The 24,941-nt window shown below is 34.1% G+C and overlaps 1 protein-coding gene across 2 annotated transcripts in view; it reads right to left on the bottom strand.

Annotated features, from left to right (window-relative positions):
• Positions 1–24,941, bottom strand: part of LOC143249771 (diacylglycerol kinase beta-like) — a 243,099-nt gene that overhangs the window by 102,907 nt on the left and 115,251 nt on the right. For both annotated transcript variants that reach the window (XM_076500158.1, XM_076500159.1), the window contains exon 2: positions 14,869–15,082. In XM_076500158.1, the coding sequence (XP_076356273.1) occupies positions 14,869–14,935 (67 nt within the window). In that variant the 5' untranslated portion in view covers positions 14,936–15,082. The remainder of the gene's footprint in view (positions 1–14,868; positions 15,083–24,941) is intronic.

Raw genomic sequence — 24,941 nt, 5'->3', positions numbered from 1 at the left:
TATGCATAGATATTGTATGGTAAGCTTTTGGTAAGACCATTGACTATAAACATTAATTTTAGAATTGAACGTATATCGAAAAGTTTTAGAATTGTCACTAGCGTCGGAGAAATATTTAACTGGTGAGCCCATGTATAATAAACAAATTTTAGTTGTCTTTGAATGGTAGAAATAATTAATATTATATTATGAACAAATAAAAATGCGTTAGTCAGAATGTATTGTAGTAATATAACGTGTGGAGTTCCGGATTTCAGCCCCTTCTATATGTCTGTGACTTGGGACTGACTTCAGCCCCTTCTATATGTCTGTGACTTGGGACTGACTTCAGCCCCTTCTATATGTCTGTGACTTGGGACTGACTTCAGCCCCTTCTATATGTCTGTGACTTGGGACTGACTTCAGCCCCTTCTATATATGTGACTTCAGCCCCTTCTATATGTCTGTGACTTGGGACTGACTTGGGACTGACTTCAGCCCCTTCTATATGTCTGTGACTTGGGACTGACTTCATCCCCTTCTATATGTCTGTGACTTGGGACTGACTTCAGCCCCTTCTATATGTCTGTGACTTGGGACTGACTTCAGCCCCTTCTATATGTCTGTGACTTGGGACTGACTTCAGCCCCTTCTATATGTCTGTAACTTGGGACTGACTTCAGCCCCTTCTATATGTCTGTGACTTGGGACTAACTTTTGTATATTTGAGAAGGAACGTTTTGGTTTATTGATAGGGTGTCTTTGACTCTCACTTACAAACTTAAATAACTTTATACTATCTGGTGTCCCCGTCCTCTGTATGTAATTATTACAAAAAAAGTCTGCAAAACTGCGAAAGAGAAAATGTGAAACTACAAACTTTGTATCCCAGCATGAACCTAACGAACCTCCATATTAACTTTGGTCAAGATCTATCCATACCTATGAAGTTGTTCCACGTCACACAACAGACAGAACTATATAAACATACTCGTTTGCTTGTGCAGTAGCTTGATGCATGTCATAGTAATATTCTGACACAACATTTGGAACTGTACCTTCATCAAAAATAATTTCTTCGCGATGGTAGAAAAAAAGCTACAGCAATAATTTTAACTTTCCGTTAAAGAAGTTAAACAAAAATAAGATTTAGTTCTTAGGATAAGATGTGCCGTATGCAACATTTCGATGTGTAATAAAATGAATGAGTGAAGCGTTTTCACAGAAAAAGCTTATCTATTGTTATAAAAAAAAAAACACTCTTCGGATAATTTAAGAACGTAATTGTAGAAAAACGTCCTGAAAACTGCAAACGAAAAAATGTGAAACCGCATACTTATATGAATCTGTGAATGGATTCAACTAACCTTCATGCCAAATTTGGTGAAGATCCATAAACTGTGGGCAAAACCAGTGGCAAGAAACACAAAACCGCTCATAAAAACCGAGAACCGTAAAATCCAAAACTTAAAATTTGCCCGAAGCTCCACATGGTCTTGTTGTTGCAAAACAAATCTGGCCCGGCATGGCCAAGCGTGTTAAGGCGTGCGACTCGTAATCTGAGGGTCGCGGGTTCGCATCCCTGTCGCGCCAGACATGCTCGTCCTTTCAGCCGTGGGGGCGTTATAATGTTTCGGTCAATCCCACGATGTGTTGGTACAAGAGTAGTCCAAGAGTTGGTGATGGGTGGTGATGACTAGCTGCCTTCCCTCTAGTCTTACACTACTAAATTAAAGACGGTTAGCGCAGATAGCCCTCGAGTAGCTTTGTGCGAAATTCAAAAAACAAAACAAAAAAAAGCAAGACAAATCTTCTTTAAATAATTTTATCATATTAACTTGCAAAGAAGTCGATGCGATTAAAGTCACGTGTAGTGTTTTATTTTATTAAGACATCTGTGATGATAAAAATGCACATAAAATTCGAATTATAAATACATCTTTAGTATTTAATTATCTAATCAAATATATTGACCCGCACTGATAGAAAAAAATGATCATTTGATCATTTATCAATAAAACACTCAACCATTTTTATAAGTGGTTACTCACATTTAATATTATAGACATTAAATGATATTTGCCTGTAAATTAAACATTTAGCTTTATCACTTGGAAGGCCCGGCATGGCCAAGTGTTTTAAGGCGTTCGAATCGTAATGGGGGCGTTATAATGTGACGGTAACTCCCACTATTTGTTGGTAAAAGAGTAGCCCAAGAGTTGGCGGTGGGTGGTGGTAACTAGCTGCCTTTTCTCTAGTCTTACACTGCTAAATTAGGGACGGCTAGCGCAGATAGCTCTCGTGTAGCTTTGCTCCAAAATTTAAAACAAACACACAAACAAAGGATTCAAAGTTAGGTGGAATCTCTTGTAAGTGGGGACTCCAGAATAATATGATAAAATAAAATAGTCATATACAAGTGGAGCTTTATTCAATATCTTAACATATATAAAAAAACAAAACAACTGTGACTTACTTTCAAATATTTTCATATTTGTATCTTGCATAAATCTCGCACAATTAAATTAAAAAAAAAAATGTATGTGAACTCTACTTAATATTTCGGTGTCGTTAAAAACGGATTAAATCACTAATAAGGATTTTAATGAGCAAGAAACGTATCTATTAAAACTATTTAATTATTCTATCTTAGTTTAATAGGAATGTGCATACTTCAACATAATAAGTCATAGCATGTTGCTTATATTTCTGAAACTGTAATCCTCAGTTTGTTACAGAATATATTACTTTACTAAAATATTTCATGATTTGTTTGTTTGTTTATTGAATTTCGCACAAAGCTACATGAGAACTGTCTGTGCTAGCCGTCCATAATTTAGTAGTGTAAGGCTAGAGGGAAGGCAGTTAGTCATCCTCACCCACCGCCAATTCTTGGGCTACTCTTTTACCAACGAATAGTGGGATTGATCGTAACGTTATAACGCCCCCACGGCTGAAAGGGCGAGCATGTTTGGTGCGAAGGGGATTCGAACCCGCGACCTTCAGATTACGATTGGAGTGCCTTGCATCCTTTTTCTATATATTTTGACTAAAGTATTGTACATGCATGAATAAATAAATAAAAAATATTTATTTAACTCAGTAGAAAAATGCACTGAATTACTAATCCATACTAATCTGTTTCCTGAGGCCCACGTGGCATACAGATTTTCATATTTAATTTATAAAACTAACAGAAAAAGTGGGAAGTTTCTCTTCTTTCTTTGACTGTATATTAATGTGGCTTTCCTTTATTGCATATAGAAGAAATTATGGGTTTTACACTATATTAATTTTAAATTTAAGACTTTAAATAACATGCACACAGACGATAGATCTAATATTACGATTATTTTTGAGAACATTTAAAATTTTCTTACTTATTAAAACCTCATGTTATTTGAAAAAATTAAACTGCTGTCATCAAATTACTTGAAAGATCATTTTTGAATCATTAAAATTAATGTTACAAATACATTTGAAAAATTTTCTTGAAGCTTTTGATGAATAAATTGATCAATTTACAGATACCAAAATAGTTATTTCTAAACTCAAATTAACTGAATGTCAATGTACACGTATATTTAATTTCTGTATGAATAATAGTTATATACGATTACTTGTTATACATATGTTACTAAGCTGTATTGTAAAGGCTTTAGAGGAAGAAAGAACGTTAAGCTGAAGGAAAACTTGCCTCTAAGACCAGTTTAATATCGTTCCCCTTTTGGTGAAATTAGAACTTAAAACACACATTTATTTCAATTTTCTAATTTTAAAAGTTTTCTTAAATGATTTCTTTAATAAATTTTTTATACTTTTTAATAAACTAGGTTAATCAAATATTTTATAAGCTAATGTTAGTCTTAAACAGTGACATGTTATAGCTAATATCATTCCATCATTATTTTAAACAGATAAACAGGGTAAGTTTGATTTATCAGAGTGAAATTTCATAGTTAATCGACTTTCACACAAATAAAGGTCTTATCTGACGAGAGTGATACGCATTAAAATGATTATTTTTACACACATAAGCGTATTGAAAACAGTATCATAACACTTTAAAATCAAATTAGGTGATGCGTAAATGTGTAACCACAAGTGTAACATCTGCTGTCTTTGAGCACACATGTAACACCAGTTTTTAAACATATACACCTGTGGTTAAAGGTAAGAAACTTTAAATATGTGCTTAAAAACAAGTGGTAGATGTGTGCTGAAAGACAGCAGATGTGACACTTGTGGTTAAAAGTAAGAGGGTTTAAATATGTATTTACATTCGCGGTTAAAAGAAAGAATTTGTTTATTTATTTTTGAATTTCGCACAAAGCTACTCGAGGGTTATCTGCGCTAGCTGTCTCTAATTTTGCAGTGTAAGACTAGAGGGAAGGCAGCTAGTCATCACCACCCACCAACGAATAGTGGGATTGACCGTCACATTATAACACCCCACGGCTAAAAGGCCGAGCATGTTTGGCGCGACGGGGATGCGAACCCGCGACCCTCAGATTACGAGTCGCACGCCTTAACACGCTTGGCCATGCCGAGCCCTAAAAGAAAAAAACCTTAAGTATGTGCTGAAAATCAAGTGGTACATGTGTGCTTAAAGACAGCAGGTGTTTCACCTGGGGTCAAAAGTAAGAAGCTTTAAATATGTGCTTAAAAACAAGTGGTACATGTGTGCTTGAAGACAGGAAGAGTTGCACGGGTGCTTAAAAATAAATGTCACGCATTTAGCAGAGAGAAGTGTGAGAATTCTCTGTAAGAGATATTTAAATCGATGTAACTACATAGAGGTTTGACAATTAGATCTGTAAATGTATTTGACTCAAAATTACATTAAAAAACATTATATAAAATAGAAAATTCGCAATTCCTTCTTCTTCAATCAACGAAAGTGGGAATGCCGACATATCAACACTTTTTATTTTAAATTAAGTTTTATATTTTTATTATATTTCTACAATGTTGAATTTTTTTTTTAAATCTTCATTTAAATGTTTTCGTAATAACTAGATTGTATACATTAAGTATCTTTAGTTACATTTAGATTACTTTAACTTACGTTATTTATAAATGTTCGTTAACATAACTCTTCGAGTGACTTAATTGTGGGGTTGAAATTGTAAATAATTCATTTGAGCTGGTTGAGGATTAGATTAATATGTAAAGAAGTAGACTGACTGATTGGAAGAGATTGATCATTTCAACGGTAAAGTGTAGCTTTTGAAATGGATGGTCTTTATTTGAATAGGTTATGGGGTTAGGTTTTTTGCAAGGACTAGTAATTCAGCCGTAAGACGAAAGAGCCAGAATACACTAAATACAGAAACAGTAAGATGTAGATAAAATTGTATTATAGGAACAAAATACAGACGTACTATTAAAGATAATTTGATTTTTTAATATTGTAATATGGAAGCAGAACATATGACTTAAAACCCTGGTAAGATTTGGGAGTTTCACTGTGATGGAAAAAAACTAAAACTTGATTAATTTGTGTGTAGATTTGATGACAGAAATTTCTTGGAAACACAGGTTATAAGTTATTTAATAGGGATAAAAACCTAAAGACAGGTTTGTTTTATTTCAAATTAAGCACAAAGCTACACAATGGGATATCTGTGATCTTCTCACCACGTGTATCAAAACCCGGTTTCTAGCAATGTAGGTCCGTAGACATTCTGTTGTGCCACTGGAGGAGTCTCTAATGATAGAAGGAGATAAATGTATTAAAGTCGAGGATACCAGGAGTATTCATGTATTTAGGCTTATGTTATCGGGTATACAGGAGAGAATGAATACCAGAAGAAACTGATGAAATTAATGAGAAACTCAACAGTAAGTATGAGAATTTAAGTGCTAACGAGATCAAAATTGTGGGTGATCTTGGTTTTAGATTGATTGGGAGGTGTTAGAGTCAAGCAATTAGAGAGAAAGGTTTTTTAGACATCGTTCACGAAGGTTTTCTTTACCAGTTGATCAGTAAAGCTACAAAGAACAATGGTATTCTAGGTTTATTGTTAACTTCTAATATGGCAATGGTTGAGTGAGTGGAGATTGGGTGTAATTGATTATTGCTCAAATAGACTTGATGTTTTATCTCATATGCAGATCAGAAATAATGAGAATTTGGTTACAAATATCAAAAACAGCAAATTTTAAAGCAATTCGACAAGAATTGCCTGTTATTAACTGGGCAACTAAATTAATTAGAAACACTGATCAAATCTAGGAAAACTTTTATATAACCAAGACAGACATGTTCCTCATAGAAATAAGAATGGTTGCAGGAAAAAAAACATATAACTGACTTACAAAAAATCATGGGATTAAATTACAAAAACGCAAAGTTAATAAGTTTAAATGATTGGAGATTTGAAACATTATAGAAGATTAAAAGATTCGATGAAAAGAAAACGTTTTAGATGTAAAACAAATCTGTAAAACTTTCTTTACATATTTGTTTGTTTTTGAATTTCGCACAAAGCTACTCGAGGGCTATCTGTGCTAGCCGTCCCTAATTTAGCAGTGTAAGACTAGAGGGAAGGCAGCTAGTCATCACCACCCACCGCCAACTCTTGGGCTACTTTTTTACCAACGAATAGTGGGATTGACCGTCACATTATAACGCCCCCACGGCTAAATGGACGAGCATATGTGGCGCGACGGGAATGCGAACCCGCGATCCTCAAATTACGAGTCGCACGCCTTAACACGCTTGGTCATGCCAGACCTTCTTTAAATACATTAAGAACCAGAAAAATATTATGATGGTATGAGAGATGGTAAAAAATACTCATATTTGATGACTCTGAGATGGCTGGGATATGAATTTCTACTTTCTTTCATTTTTTACTAATGACTATTTTAGCAATATTCTTCGTCCTGAAGAGTTACTAGATGAATAAAGTACTGAAACAGATTGTCACAGTGAGTGAATAAAGTACTGAAACAAATTGTCACAGTGAGTGTGAGCTCGTTAAGAAAAAATTGGAAAATTTAAAGAATGATAACGTTTGAAGACAGATAATATTTCACAAAGGGTGCTTTATGACAAAGGTTAAATATACTATGTATGAACCACTTGCAAATCTTTGAATAGTGAGCCAAAAGATTGGTCGTAAGTTGACTAATTATATTCATCTTTTCAAGGAATGTATAAAACATTGCCCTGGTAATTATCAGCCTATTAGCTTATTGTTAAGAACAAAGCTATACAGTGAACTATCTGTCTTCTAAGAACCAAGATTACAGAGACTCGGGTTTTAGTGTTACAAGCAGCCAGATTTACCGCTGATTCAGTAGGGGGGGGCACTTTGAAGTTAAATACAACTTTAGGATATAATCCCGTTTAGAATAAGCTTTCAAACCGTTAATAGTCTTTCGCTTGATGTGTCAAAGAACGCTGGTTCATTGTATGTATTAGTGTTCGCGTTGTATCCTTGGTGACCAAATTTCCTCCTGGTTATTAGAGCTTTCAGTGTTAGCGGTAAATCAAATTTTAACACTCCTATGAAAAGACGATTTTAGTCCTAATTTCTCCAAGCCCGTTCCCCTGGCTGTGGTTTCGCTAGATAGTAAATTAAATGGCAATTCATTTAAATACAAAATTATTAGCCTAATATTAATAACTTTTCAAGTTGCTCTGGGGCCTATTAGGCCCCACTTTTCGTAGGAGTGTTAAGCTAAGTACAAAATACGCTGCGCAGTCTAGGTTGGTGAAGTGGAAGGAGTTAAAACCATTCATGTTTTCAAGGGATGTATAATCTCTCGAGATAACTTTGTTTTACAGTAAAATAAAACCTAGGGTACATTTTACATCCCACGTTATAGCCTGTACCCTGGGGATCTTTCCGATTAATGCAGCATTTTTTTATTTTTGTTTGGGCTTGTTTATGTTTGTAACAATATATATATAAGGAAAGTCTTTAACAAAACGGCTTAGTATTTACATTCCAAACATTCACCTTAAATACAATGATAGGTGGTTTTAATACTTAACCTTCATCAGTACACATTAAAATATCCATCTTTCTGTTCACCATGGGTCCAAACGGAACCCGCATGTATTTAATGATCATAATGTTGAAATTATGATTTAGATGTTGAGAAGTTAGCATACTGGCTTCTCATAGCATTGTGCAGATAAACTGTAAGAAAGACAGAGTACCATAAATATTAGGTTGAGGAATAATTCGTGAGCGTTTTAAATAATGTCATTCAAGCATTACATGCAAGACTATACAATACTTCAATGCATGAACACGTTACACCCAAAACATTTATTATGATACTTTATTTCATGTAATACCTAGGTATATAGTATGCATTGTTTTAAACGAAATTGCAAGAAATTAAATGCGAAAAGCAGATGGTGTCGAAAATGCTCGATTTTGTCCACTTGACATTCCATTTAATGAGCTGAAAATGAAGCAAAAATTAAAGACATACGAAAATCAAACACACTATCTATTAGAGCAAAAAATTATCTACCAAATGACATGAAATATTTTGCGAAAGCGTTTCATTTATGAATATATTTTGTTAACTTGAAAAAACGCTCACGAATTATTCCTCAACCCAATATATAATATGTGATTTATTATTACAAAATATAAAATCTACTTATATTCATTTTCTTATATTTAGCCAAAACATTGTCATCATTGACATATATTTAGATAATATACAGGGCCACTTCTTCTCTAATTGATATTTCACGATTAAAACTAATAAAATACTGAATGAAAAACAGATTTTTCGAATATGTAACAAAAACACCAAATTTTACAAAAACGTGCTTGGGGTCCGAAAGGATCCAAGGGGGTCGAACTACATCAAACTTTGTTTTAGAACTAAATTAATGTCAAATTTTGGACAACATGTAACTTATTCTGAGCGAACATAAAGTGTTTCTCATATTTTTTACCAGTCATTTTACAAACACTCATCACACCGTACATTGGGTGTGAAGTGATCAGCACAGACATGGTTTCCACATGCTGTACAGGTTTGAAGGACTTTCCTGTCCGCGATTCTTGGGCAAAGATAATATAGTTTTTTGTTGCTGGAACGCCTTGGCCAGCATGCTGTCTTGTGTCAAGCAATCCAAGAATTACAAAGGCAGATTTGACGTCTTTCTGTATTGCACGGGGATTCTGGTGACGTCTCTGAAGTAGGCTGTGCGCATTACTTCACTTCGGGAGAGATCTGAATACGTAATCACTATTTATTACAATGAATAACTTCTGTAAGACTATTCACACAATGCCTGATAAAGACACAGAGCTCCAAATCTGTATATTTCTTGGGATCCGCATGGACCGCATGCAACTTTTTATTTACAAAAATTATTCCACTGCAAAACATTGAAAGTTTTACTATTTGTGTAACAGAAGATACTAATGTGACAATTACATACAAATAATAAAAATATAACTGGTCAATGAAAAAATATTTATCGTTGGGGTTCATATGGACCCCAGGTGTACTGATGAAAGTTAAGGAGATTACGCCCTGAGCTTCAGGTCTGAATTTATTTTAGACAGGTTAAAGGGTTTCCTGGAACCATCTTATAACCGAAATATTGGAAATTTAAAAAGAAAAATCCAAGTGAGATTGTACTTCATTTATGTATGTCTTACTCACGTAACAACATTTGGACTTTCATTGCTTATGTTTTTAACAAGGAACTAAAGTAATTTTAAAAAAATTACTTACTCTGATTTTTTTTTGGTTTTGCGAAATCTATGTTTTTGAAATTGATGTATAAAATATGAACAAAATTGTATTTTTTTATTTCAGTTCCACATTTTGTTTCAGATCAACCATACTAATGAAATATACTTTCAGTCCATGTATACTATATGTTTTATAACAAAACAAAATAAACAAAGACTTTACTGTTTTGTTTAACTTAATGGCTAAGATACACGAGGGATGTGTATGGTAGCTGTCACCAATTTTGAGTGTTAGATTATAAGGGGAGGCAGCTAGCCAACTCCACCCACCTCCAATACTCGACAATTGATTGCCACTCATATAACGCACCCACCAACACAAAGTGGGGTTTTGTTGTTATTGTTGTTGTTTTGTTTTTGATAGTAACAAGCCGTGAACCCCACAGTCTCGATTGCACAGTCAGATACACTATTCATCTAGTAACACTCGGTTTCACTCAGATATGAATTTAAGGTACATAACACGCAGTCTTCGATACGATGCTGGCCGGTCAATGAAATCTTTCTATAGTTTTCAGTTACACGTCCGTATTTTGTTTACATGCGGTTTTAAAATGTAAAGCAAAACGCCAGTCAGTAAAGCAGCACTACACACGTGTTTACTCTCTACCTTATAACAAAGTAAATAAGAAGGTCCAGTTTAATGAACTCATTGCTCTCTGAAAAATGTGAAATTAACAACAACGACAACATTTCGTATTCAGCATAAACATTAGTATATATATTTCCAAACATATAGCAACTAACACTTATTTATCTACTTTCTGAATAAGTGACTCAGAAAGGTTCACTCTCATCGTTCTGTACGTTCTTTACAGTTGTTGAAAGTATGAGCCAAAGAAATACTGACATTTGACGCCATGACTTTGATGTATATCACATGTTAACAGATTGCCAATCATAAATTTTACTTATTTTACTTAGTCCGTCTTTTATTCTATCCAATTTAAATAACTCAATAAATGTTCACACTACCATCTATTCACATAAAATATCCCTACGCTTAAATGTTCACAAGCTGTGTTTCTTAGCTGTTCTAACTGGTGATCAGATTATCCTGGTGTATCTGCCACGTGCCTCACGATTGGATCACAACTGACACACCTGTAGGTCACATACTATAAGTGGCTTCAATGAACTAATTGAACATGGTATGGACATCCATATAAATATCATACATCTGGATTAAGAAAAGTATGGTTGGTACTGGAATATTGATTATTAATACTACTGGTAGCATCAAAAGTGTTAAATTCAAACAACTTATGATCCTCAATGGATTTTTGTACTAATAAGAATCTCATGAAGTACCACTAAAATAAACTACGTGACTCAAACTGTCTCTGTATTAAAGATATTCTCATGAAATATCTCTCTCCTCAGTAGGCTTATGTACTAATGATATTCTGATAAAGTATCTCCACAAGCAATTTGAGTTCTTCAATAGGTTAACGTACTAATGATTTTCGCATGTAGCATCTCAAACCACTGGTTATGTTCCTCAATAGGTTTACGTACTAATGATTTTCTCATGTAACATCTCAAATCACAGTTTGTGTTCATCGATAGGTCTATATACTAATGGGACTAATAAATTATCTGTAACCACAAGTTGTGTTAATCTGTAGATCAATGTGTTAATAAGATTCTAATAAATTATTTCTAATCTCACTTTGTATTCGTCAGTTGGCTTATGTGCTAATGAGATTCACATGAAGTCTGTCTAATGACAAATTGTTTTTTTTCAGTATCTTTATTTACCAATAAAATTCTAATAAGTATTTCTGACCACGAGGTCTGTTCCTCGGTAGGACTGTGTACTAATAACTTTCTGGTAAAGTATCTTAAACCACGAGTTGCGTTCCTAAGTAAGCGTATGTACTGATGTACTACAATCTGTATTCCTTAGTACCTAAATGTACTAATGAACTTCATATTGAGTATCTCTAACCACATACTGCGTTTCTCAGAAGGCTTAGGTACCGAGCCTCTCATGAACTACCTGTAAACACAACTTGTGTTCCTTATTACGCTTTGGTCATTATGATATTACTTTAAAGTATCTCTATCTACAACCCATGTTCAGTAGTAGCTTCCGTATTAAAGTAATTCTCATGAAGTATCGGCAAACACAACTACGTTTCTCACTAGGTTTCGTACTAATTAAATTCTCTTAAAGTATCTCTATCCACAAAATGTTCTCTTTACAGTAAGCTGACGTAGTAACGTGACTTTTGTGAATTATCACCTATCCATAAATAGCATTATTCGGTAGGTTTATGAACTATTAAAATTCTTGTGTAGTATCCCTATCTTAAAGTTGTTTAGCTTTTCTGTGTAGTAGTGTATGGTAAGATAAATACAGAGACACATATACATTTGAAGAGAAAGAAGAGCGTTAGAAATGGTAATATAAATGGTTACGTTAAATTAATTTACGAACTCCAGGTACTTTTTACGAGTTAGGTTGATTCATTTACTTCAACAAGCAAAAGAAGGCGCATCTCTTAACACCAGCATTCGTATAATTAAATAAAGCATGGGTTTCTAATACAGCACTAAAACGGAAGCCATGGAAGTAAAGAGAAGTTCTACCAAGAATCACATGTGTCTATTTTACAAAAAATCTTACAGAGGAATTTTATTGGTTTAAAATACAATGATATCATTTTTACCCTTTAGAGCTATGTTCTCTGTGCAACGCTAAAATTGTATCGTCTTCTCCGTTTAAACTAACATACTAACAGCTATGCAATAACGCCATTGCATTAAGTGTTTATAGATTTAACAGTGATTTATATAACACTATGGAACAAAATTTTAACTTTTTCTTGTTCCTGGGCAGAAAGTGTTAATTCCCAAATGCTTATGCCTAAAGTAAACGGAAAAGACACATTTTTTCTCATTAAACTTAGCTTTTGTGACCTGGGATCGTATAACGAAAACATGATGGGAGAATTTATTTAGGGGCTGATACGTGAAAGTGATTTACATAACAGTCGCAAAACTCGAAAAACTACTCACTTCTAAACATTTTTGTATATCTTTAGTATAAATACATGTAAATCTTAATTCATATGTTGTTTTATTTACACCTTATGTAAATGAAAATGTGCAAATTTGCCCGTTTTTAGTAGAAAGTAGGATAATTTCTAAATTTCGTTATCCAGGTCACAAAAGCAAAGTTTGAAGGGAATAATGGCCATTTTCTGTACTTTTCAACATGAGCAATTTAGAAATAACACATACTATCCAGGAACAAAATTTGTGTTACATTATGTAATCAGTTATAAAACTGTTTGTTTAGAATGGAGTTATAAATATACTTGCAAATGTATTATTGTGTCATATACGAAATAAGAAGTATATAAGAATGGCAAATGTTTTTTTAGACTTATTTAATGTTGTAGTAATTTGGTTTATTTACCTACAACCTGAAGTAACGGGTAAAATAAATCAGAGCAGTAACGGATTACTGCTTATAAATAAGGCACTTTGTTAGAATTTTTCCCTATTGAAGTAAATTTATATTTTTGCTTCCTGAGTTAACTGGACCTATTTCGTTCAAAACTACGTTTCACTAGCTCATATGTTTTGTGTTATAAAAGATTGTCCTTATTGTGTGTTGATGAAATTACAAAGGTTTCTCATGACTGTGTATCGGATGTGGCGTGGTCAAAAAATTAGCGTGCACGAACCCTGAAACCCAGGTTCCATAATTGTCTGTCAGTTACCTCGAAAATGCACCGTGTAGTCGAATCCCACTATTCGATCATTCAATATTAACCCAAGATTTGACGGGAGAGGAGTTGACTAGCTGCTTTCTCTTCAGCCGATCACTTGTCCTTGTGAATTTTTACGAGAAATTCTGAAATTTCGAGTTTCTCTGTTGCCTCTGGCTTCGAACAACTTTATCAACTTTATTCCGTATTGACTATGGCTAGGATCAAGTATAATAAATATATTGTGTTGATTGTACTTACAGCTTACTTTAATCACATTTGTGTTGATTATCGCTTGGAACTACTTTAATCACGTTCTGCGTTGATTGTCGCTAGGAGATATTTTAATTACATCTGTGTTCATTGTAGCTATGAACTACTTTAATCACGTTCTGTGCTGATTGTATTTACGGACTACTTTAATTACGTTCTGTGTTGATTGTATCTAGAAAATATTTCAATCACGTTCTGTGTTAATTATAATTATGACCTACTTTAATTACGTTCTGTGTTGATGGTATTTACGAACTACTTTAATTACGTTCTGTATTGATGGTATCTAGAAAATATTTCAATCACGTATTTCAATCAATTACGTTCTGTGTTGATTGTATTTACGAACTACTTTAATTACGTTCTGTGTTGATGGTATCTAGAAAATATTTCAATCAAGTTTTTTGTTGATTGTAGCTACGAACTACTTTAATCGCGTTCTGTGTTGATTATACTTACAAACTACTTTAATTACATTCTGTGTTGATTATAGCTAAGACCTATTTGAATCACGTTTTGTGTAGATTGTGGCTACGAATTACTTTAATCGAGTTCTGAGTTAATTATAGTTAGGGGCTTCTTTAATCACGCCACCTTCCAATAACTTCCTAAAACAAATATTTATGAGAAATTGAAACTCTTTTCTTGTTTCAACAGCAGTATGATTATACTTGACATGTTGTCGCTTGATTTCTATTAATAAAAATTGTGATAGAAGTTCTGAAAAATTATTTTTATTATTTTTACTTGTATAAATAGAAATTAAAACTTTCAACAAATATAGTTAATTATACATACAAATACCTGGTAATAAAAAATTAATAGCATTTGTTGAAAAGGAAAGGTCAAAATATTTTCCTATAACTGAGTTAGGAAGTAAAACTGATACAAAGATGTGATGATTGAAATAGTACATGATATATTTATGAAGCTATGTACTGTTTATCAGAATAAACGTATGAATTACTGCATATAGAAAATTAACTACGTTTAAGTCCAGTCAATAATAAAACATCATGGACTTGACATCAGTCTGATGTGAGTTCTTATATTCCACTCTATTTTGTGATGTATTATCAGCACTAAGGATATCAAACTCAATATATTAAACATAAAACTAGAAATTGATACTAAACATTGATGCTTACACTGAATGTAATCTTGAAGCTGCTGAAACTCAGCAGGGGATAGTTTTTCCCATTTTAATGTCATCATTTGAAATCCTTTGCTTTAAAGCAATAAAAACAAGAAACAGCAATACCAAGTTAGAGAGCGCTGTGATCGCAGTAGGTAACGCTTGTACTTGATCCCACCAAGGTTCAAAACTTCACTTGTCATATAGTTGCTTCTAATAGCCATCACCTAGACATAAAAAAGAGAAAAAAATGGAAGTTTAATGTTTAGTACTTTCTGTCGTGTAAGAGCCTTTTTATTTATTACACTGAAATAAAACGCTTAAGAACAAAATCTTAGTCATGTTATCAACAACGGAAGAATTTTAACGATGGATAGTTTTATTTGTGTCTTCTCTGCCTTATACTTAAAATTTACATTGTATTTATCGGCTTTCTTATAGCAAAGCCACAATGGGCTATCTGCTGAGTCCACTGAGGGGAATCTAACCCCTGATTGTAGCGTCCTAAATCCGTAGACTTACCGCTGTACCAACGGGGGAACAGATAGGTGATAACTTGATTCCTCTTGCTTTGATATTATTAGGGTTAATACATTTTGATATCTCACATTATTAGTTGTAGATAATAAATCAAAACTAATTTAATTATTTTACAAAATTACGTTTCTTTAAATAAGATATAAAGTTGAGAAATTAAAACTTTTCAATCAAACTTTTCGTTTGATACAGTTTTTTTCAAAACTAGATATTGATAAATTACCGACCAAAAATCTTCGTGATTTAGGTATGTAGACTATCGAAACGCCTACAACGTTATTATTCGATAACAATGTAAAAAATAAAATAAAAATTCGAAACAAAAAATTAGCAATAAAAAGGGAATGAAAACAACCAAAGCATAAGAATGTTGAACATGAATAAAAAAGACAATCAGAGAGGAGACCTATAACAAAATGTAGTGGAAAAGTTAGGATAAACAAAGGTAATAAATAACAAAATAGAATTCCAGATAGTGAATCAAGATTTGGACGTTTAAAAAGTTAAAACACAAACTCCAGCCCGGCATGGCCAGGTGGATTAAGGCGTTCGACTCGTAATTTGAGGCTCGCGAGTCCGAATCCCTGTCATACCAAACATGCTCGCCCTTTAAGCCGTGGGGGCGTTATAATTTGACGGTCAATCCGACTATTCGTTGATAAAAGAGTAGCCCAAGAGTTGGCGATGGGTGGTGATTACTAGCTGCCTTCCCTCTAGTATTACACTGTGAAATTAGGGAGGGCTAGCACAGATAGTCCTCGTGTAGCTTTGCGCGAAATAAAAACAAACAAACTTTAAGTCTTCCTTGGTTTTGTTAAGAGTCTTCTTATAAAAAACATTAATTATTATTTTTTAAATATGCACAAAATGTATTATGTTATTCGCCATAACTGTTAGGTGTACATTTTATACCCTATAATTTTTATTATAGGAACACTCAGTTGTATTGAACGAAATATTAGCTCATCTGCATGACACCCTCTATCGCTCAGTGAGAGTACAAATCACGCTAGTGGTATTTCTTTCTTTCTGCGATGTAAGACAATTATATTCTTTATATCTTTTGTTTCTTCGGGTTTATTTTAGTTATTTTTATTCAATTTCTTCTTCTTTGTGTGCTAAAGGCTACCTACGACTCTATATATGTTAAACAAACTATGCAGTGATAATGTGTCTGTGTTTGTTATTACAAAGCCGCATCAAACTATCTGCTGTGTCCACCGAGAGGGATCGAACTCCTGATTTTAGCGGTGTAAACTCGAAGACCTCCCGCTGTCCCAGCTGGGGACTACAATAAGTGGTAAACAGAAGAAAAAACAGTTAAACAGGCAAATTATATGTTTAATTAAGGAATTGCAAGTAATCTAACATAAATTATTTTCCTGAAAGGGAGTCGAAAGCCGTCTGGAGGAATTACCTGTTTCAATCACTCGAACCAATGTAGTGTGTTGTCTGTCAGTCATTAGACATTAAAATTACGTCATATAAGAGATGCTTAGCATTACAGTTAGTACTGGCATGACATCAGCGAAACGTGCGTATGCCATGAATCGCGAGTATAATTATGCATTCTGTAGGTGCAACGCACAATGGTATACGAGCTTCAAAAGCAAGAAATAAAAATATTTGTTGCTTTTAACTTTGATTTTATTTACTCTTGGAACAGAATACTTTCAGGAACCTTGCAGAAGTAAATCTAGTTACAATTATGACATTTTCGTATTTAACAAGTACTTGTGTGTAACAAGTACTTGTCCAAAGTATATTTGTATAATAGAGCATTTACAAATATATAATTTCAAAGATAATTTAAGCACACTTGCAACACAATTCACGCAGAACATAAGGAAAGAACTTTAGCAAGTAAATAGTTTATCTGTTGGAAAAAGGACATTTTTTATCAAAGTTCCCATTCATTGCGGTTCATTCACTATATTTAACAACAATAATACATATTAGAAACGTTTCACTTACTTACAAAACTAATGTAAATACTTACATAAACTGTATAAAAAGAACCCAGTCAACCTTCGTCTAAGAAGTATTCTTTTGTACATTATTTGGGCAAATGTATAACGAAACAGCAATCCTCAAAAAGTGACTAAGTGAAAAATTAGTTCTCGGATAATTTGCAAGTTAATCCTTGTGGGTTAAGTCTACATATTTTAAGGGTTTTTAGGGCGAGTTTATCAAAAGTATGTATATTTAAGTATTTCACTATAAATACATATGAGCATTTTAGTTTACTTGAGAAGGAAAGATGCATTTGTACTGTTGTTAGTAGTTACTGCTGTTCGTCATCAAAATAATACATTGTTGAATTTCGCGTCAAGTGTGATTAACTGAAATATTAAAATGCCCTGTGACTAAAAGGGAAGCATGTTATATGATGGGACTTTAATCCTCTACCCGCAGATGGCAAGTTGAACGCCCCAACTACCAGGCCATGCAAGGCTCCAAAATAATAATTCATATCTGTTCAGAAATTAAATGGTATCTCAAAATGCAGGTTTTGAAAATGTTGTGAAAACAATAAAAAATAACTTAAGCAGCAAATAAGAAACAAATAAACGTATTCGTACAATAATGAACGTAAATGTTCACTTGTCCGCAGATTGAACAGAGAAAAGACTTAGAATACTTCTGTACAGTACAAACACAGAACCAGTTATGAAACACTACACTGTTAATGTAGATCAGGGTCGAAGTGTGGTATCCTATAGTCTTTAGATAACTTATATTAACAGTCATTGCTAATGAACAGTTCAAGTGGGATAATCCAAAACTCATACTGACTTGTACAAGACTCTGTTTCAACCGATAAATTTAGAGAAACCTCATTCCAGAGAGTTAACAGAGAAACACGCTCAAGCAGACATAATTATTATATGTAGAATAATCTTTGCAGTATGTAAAATATATAATTGGTCAAAATGTGTGATTTTTGTACGTTCGGATTACTAGAAGATGCTAATTATATGCAGAACACGGTGTATGTATAATATACCTGCTAGAGATATATGTATCATGCTACAGTTAGTATCGTAGGAGATTCTACATAGTCTCTTCAGCTCCTTGAAGAATGTTTCTGTAAAATATTTTAAGGTAGCTCCAATACATATTTGTTACATCAATTATGCAAAGGCACAGAACCACTTGTGAATCCGTCTCCAATTTTTCTTTTAATGGGAGAAAAACAGGTGATATTGGTGAGAAATATAATATGGTGAAGTTTTCTTTATTTCTATATGCATGTAATGGTTAAGTCTCACAGCTTCCCAATAAAAATAAGGTCTGATACAAGAAAACAGATTTGTTTTCTTACATTTTTGTGTGCTTATTCATTGAGTCAGCATCAGTCATCTGTTTCAAGCCAACAACTGAAGTATTTGCTCATTTACACTGTTTAAAAGACTATTAATTGAGAACACGGTTCATCACTGGATATAAGAATACAGTATAGTCTGTAACAATTCTACGATATTCTGTTTTGTTGGGTTTTTTTTTTACTGCTGAAGACATAAACAGTGAAACCAACATCGTTTTAAACACAGGTTTATAAAGGACAAACCACAGTCTGAAACTCCTCAAGCCGATGAATCAGTTTTATCCCTAAAATTGAACTTCAGATAACAGAATGCAAGGGCAACTGATGGTTTCTATAGTAACGGTTGAGAGCACTAAAAATAGAACGGATTTTTGTCAATTAGTGAAATTAAGAGTCACAACTTGTCACTGCTGTCTGTGATCGGAAGGAAATGAGAGGATAAATTTTTGTTTGTTTGTTTGTTTTGAATTTTGCGCAAAGCTACACGAGGGCTATCTGCGTTAGCCGTCCCTAATTTTGCAGCGTAAGACCAGAGGGAGGGCAGCTAGTCATCTTCACCCACCGCGAACTCTTGGGCTACTCTTTATCAACTAATAGTGGAATTGACCTTAACTTATAACGCCCCCGCGGCTGAAAAGGCAAACATGTTTGGTTTGACGGGTATTCGAACCCGCGACCCTCAGATTGCTATTAATGATAATAGTCTTGCCCTCTGGGCAGGCAGAAAATACTGTTTAAAGAAGTTGGCGATCTTTGATGTAGGGAGGTGAATTGTTGGAATAAATGAAATTAGTTTGTAGGATTAAGGTTATGCAGAGAATCTTTGTTATGTCTACATGTCCTTCTACTGACCGAACACTGGGATCATATATTCATAGGAACAGTAAAGTATTTGGACACTAGAACAAACCAGAATCCACTACAATCTGATTGTCTCAGCCATGTATTGGCCAAGACATCTCTAGCAGTAATCTCTTCATGTAGTCATAAGTCAGTGATGATGAAGTAAAGTAGATAATGCTATGAACATTTAAGGACATAACTAAATAAGATCTGAATCTTTTCTTTAAACAGCATTTCAGAAGGATGTTTTTCTGGGTTTATACTCCAGTATGAAATCCATACTAGTCCTGAAACCAGTTAAACTGAAGAGGGTTGGGATAGAGCTAAGAACTCCATTCCGTAAAAGTTTGCTTGCTAATAAATCTCAAATGGAGTCTCAGCTTGATGAAGCTTTTGTTAACAATGTTGCAAAGGATGTCCTAGAGATAGCGACAGGTTAACAGGCCTGTATTCTATACAAACGAGTCTGGAAAGGATGAGTCGAGGAAAAAGTAGTCTGATATTTATCGTTACATCTGGAAGACCAAACTGCTTCATGCAGTTGAACATTTGAAAGAACGACTTATTGACGGGGGCACATCTGTAGCCAAGCTACACCATTGTTTTATCCGAAAAACTGAATTTTGTATTGGAAGAAAGCCTACATTCAATAGCGAAAAATCTAAGAAGGTTAGCAACTTTTCTTACCTTTCTACTAAATTTATATGGAAAGCAGAAGGTTAGCAACTTTTCTTACCTTTCTACTAAATTTATATGGAAAGCAGAAGGTTAGCAACTTTTCTTACCTTTCTACTAAATTTATATTGAAAGCAGAAGGTTAGCAACTCTTCTTACCTTTCTACTAAATTTATATGGAAAGCAGAAGGTTAGCAACTTTTCTTACCTTTCTACTAAATTTATAGGGAAAGCAGAAGGTTAGCAACTTTTCTTACCTTTCTACTAAATTTATATGGAAAGCAGAAGGTTAGCAACTTTTCTTACCTTTCTACTAAATTTATATGGAAAGCAGAAGGTTAGCAACTTTTCTTACCTTTCTACTAAATTTATATGGAAAGCCTATCTTACCATAGAACACGAAGGCATTCTCGTGAATAAGTTTTTTGAAAGTTTCCCCAGCAAGGTGATGTAGTACTATATAACACGAGATTCATGACTGTTAGACATAGTGTCAATAACTTAAATCAGAATAGCTGTCGGAGATCAGGTACTTTAGAACATTAGTTCTATGCTAAAGACTGCATGAACCTCATACGTTTGATGAACAAAAAACAAATTAAATGTACTATTCTAACAACCAGCCCAGATTTTATAAACAGACACACTTTTAATATTATAAGACAAAATATAAATCCATATTTGTCATAATCATTTGGAAGTCGCCTATTAAGTATAATAGGCTTAAGAATAGCTGTTCCCGTGTCAGTAAAAAAGTTGTTTTTACACACTGTAAGCCCTGTTATCTAAGACTATTTCATTCATTAAGTTAAATTAAAACTTAGATTCCCTCACCAGTCTGTTTTCTGCCAAACCTCTAGTTGTACCTGTTACTACTTTTCTGATGTTACCACATTCTTTGCTATTTAAGACACTCCAAGTAAACGTAAAGTACAAAGCGTTATTAAACTTACGGACCAAAGAAATGCCCCAGTGTTTAACTTTAATTTTCAGACTCTAATAATATTTGATACATTTGAAACGTATGTGTTCGGATAATCTTACACTTTAGAAAGGCAGATCTTCCTTCTCCCGAGGCGACTTCCAAATGATTATGACAAATATGGATTTATATTTTGTCTTATAATATTAAAAGTGTGTCTGTTTATAAAATCTGGGCTGGTTGTTAGAATAGTACATTTAATTTGTTTTTTGTTCATCAAACGTATGAGGTTCATGCAGTCTTTAGCATAGAACTAATGTTCTAAAGTACCTGATCTCCGACAGCTATTCTGATTTAAGTTATTGACACTATGTCTAACAGTCATGAATCGATTAAACCTTCAAATGTAAAACTATAGAAATCTTCACAAGTTTTGTAATTTACACCCACTACCATTTTCCCACGAGAGACAATTCGTTGAGAGGTTCCAAGTGTAAACATATTGTAATTGGGAAGAACCGTAAAACCCGAAAGTCGTTGTAGTTTGTTATACTTTCAACAGACAGAGGCTCGTTGTGCACTACATAAAATAGAAAGTCAACCTTTGAAACATTTTCTATAACAAAATCGAAAATCCGTCTAAACGTAATTGCTCTAAGCGTATAGGACTTTCTGATGTATAATTGGCATTTTATATCTATTTAGCATTATACGGTAAGTATAATGATAAAAACCAAAAAAGTATCTCAATTTAAAACTTCTTTTCACAAGATCTTGTATTGCAGCTTCCAAACTTATACAAAACAGATAATTAGACCCTTATGGAGCTTTGAAACACAAAGAAGCTCGGGAGATCTGACGTTAGCTACCTAAGGTAATGCCAAAGTAACATACGAAATCCTGTCTCTTTGTTTTTCTATAACTAATCAAAACATTTGGGAAGTTGCTATGAGCTGAACTCTTTTATAGACCCGGAATGGCCAGGTCATTAAGGCGCTAGACTCCTAACCCGAGGGTCGCGGGTTCGTATCCCCGTCACACTAAACATGCTCCCCCTTTCAGCTGTGGGGCATTATAATGTTTCGGTCAATCCCACTATACATTGGTAAAAGAGTGAGTGGTGATCACTTCCCTCTGGTGTTACACTGCTAAATTATAGATTGCTAGCGCAGATAGCCATCGTGTAACTTTGCGGGAAATTAAGAAACATTTTTTTAATATTATTTGAACATACATAATGATCATTAAATCGTGGCCAATTAGGTTAAACAACAGAATATCCCCTCATGATTTACTGAAACAACAATGTAACGGTCGTTTTCCACCAATTATCCTCAGTTACTTTTATATTTTCCCAAAGTGGAATCAGCACTCGAATGAACACGTATAAAGAGCAATTGGTCATGGTACTTGCGCTTTGTTGATGAGGGCGTGAATACAGTTTCAAACATGACGCCTTACGAATTCTGACGTCCAGTAACATAAAATATGATGCTATATTCAGATTCAGCGACTCTAACTCACCACCGCCCAGTGGCACAGCGGCATGTCTGTTGACTCATAATGCTAAAAACTGGTTTTCGATACCATTGTGGGCAAAACACAGATATCCCGTTATGTAGCTTTGTGCTTAACTCCAAACAAACAAAAGGCGACTCTGAAAGCCAGGATGGTCCTCAGTGCGTGTTTTAACTCATTGGTAAATGATTTACACCACATTGATAAGGACATCCCCGGGCTCCAGGTTTGATTGGAGTAGCTCCATAACCTTGGGATAAGTTCATGAAATATACAAACAAAAAATTTATTCCAAACAACGTGATTGACCCACCGGTTGGTCAGCGCTAAGTTTATAGACGTACGATGCTAAAGTCTAGGTTTCTACTTCCTGTGATGGACGGATCGCGGAGTGATTATTGTGTAGTTGTGGATAAAAGACAAGCAAACCCAACATAAATTAATATAGGATTATACAACGCTGTAATGAATTCTGAATTCGCTTACGGCTGTGTAAACATAGAGTTAACTACAACTGTAATAAATCAAGTCGAGAATCTAACCTTTAGAAATGTTAATAGATACCTATGAATATTAATGACGAAGTTTGATTCTACTCATGTTGCAAAATAGAACAGCATAAAAACAATCCTCAAGAATATATTTAGAGATCATGAAAGACTGAAGACCTTGAACTTACAAAAAAAGTCAAAGACAAATCAAAACATTTTAAGGCCTTGAATTACTGTATTTTAATTCTTTGTTATTAGTTTATTGAACAAGAAACAGATAACCGTATATTTTCCTAACCAGATCATGTTCCTTTTTGTCTAATAGATTGCAGAAACCAAACAGGCATCACTAACTGGAACATGCTTCATATAAAATCAATACAAACTTGTATTATCTGGTTGAATAATTTCCGAAAATTTCATAATAATGGGAGAATTGTTGTATTTTTTAAAATTTTATTAGTCCTTTTTCTATATGATAGGTATATAAGATGCTCTTGTGATGGTAAAAACGATAGAATAAACACTGTGTTAACAATTTCAGAATGACAATATTTACGAAAAACATTTATGGTTTACGCAGTGACCATGAATTGGGTTTGTGTTTTCTTTTCAGTAAAGTCACATCGGGCTAACTGCTGTGTCTACTGAGGGGAATCGAACCCCTCATTTTAGCACGGTAACTCCGTAGACTTACCGCTGTACCAGTGTGGTACATGTGAGCAAGAAGAACCACTACAAATCGTAATGAATGTGTACAGTCTTAAATGTGAGAAAACACACAACAAATATCAGACTATGATACGTTTTCATTCGAAACCAATAACAGTGAAGTTTTAGATTTCGGCTTCCGTTGTCTTTTGCATTTTCCAGTTAATGTTTCTATTCCTGAAAGAGAAATCAGGTCAAATGTTTTTCAGAAAATTTGGTAAAATGGCAACGGGTATTTAGATTTTATACTAAGACCTCTACTTCTACTAATATAGTCGTTTTACGAAACTATCTGTGAAAACATTTAATTAGTAAATTGATGGATAAATTGTTTCATGGCTACATACCAACCTGAACACATGTGCTCAGTAACTGTTTTAAACAGTTTCAATATCTTTAATTTTTTTTTGGTTTCATGCAATTAAGGTCTGAATGTATCGCTACCCGCTTTTAAGCGTTATAAAGCCTTAAGCTTACCGCTTATCTACGTGGATTTGTTTGCTTGTTTCGAATTTCGCGCAAAGCTCCACGAGGGCTATCTGCACTAGCTGTCCTTAATTTAGCAGTGTAAGGGTAGAGGGAAGGCAGCTAGTCATTACCACTCACCGCTAACTCTTGGGCTACACTTTTACTAACGAATAATGTGACTGAACGTCGCATTATAACGTCCCCATAGCTGAAAGGGCGACCATATTTAGTGTGACGGGGATTCGAGTCCGCGACCTTCGGATTACGAGTCGAGTGCCTTAACCACCTGGCCGTGTCGGGCCTACCTACGTGTGAGAGCTGTTTTAAGATCGTAGATGAAACAGAATGACAATTCTTTAGAAACTGGTAAATTTTAGAGGTTACCAAACTAAGAAGACCAGTATTTTTTTTTACACTGGTACCAATCGGATAACATTTGCCCCCTAACATTAATAATGGTATCATCTTTGTATAATTATTTGGTTTTACAACAATTATTTCTTGAGGTAGAACTTGTGATATTTCTGTTCGAAATGGCTCTCATTATCTTGTTCTGTTTTACTGTGGAAAATGCAAAACTTTTGAAGTTTTAA

This window comes from Tachypleus tridentatus, chromosome 4 (genome assembly GCF_004210375.1).
Source record: "Tachypleus tridentatus isolate NWPU-2018 chromosome 4, ASM421037v1, whole genome shotgun sequence".
Classification (NCBI taxonomy): domain Eukaryota; kingdom Metazoa; phylum Arthropoda; class Merostomata; order Xiphosura; family Limulidae; genus Tachypleus; species Tachypleus tridentatus.
This window is presented reverse-complemented; position numbering and strand designations above follow the sequence as displayed.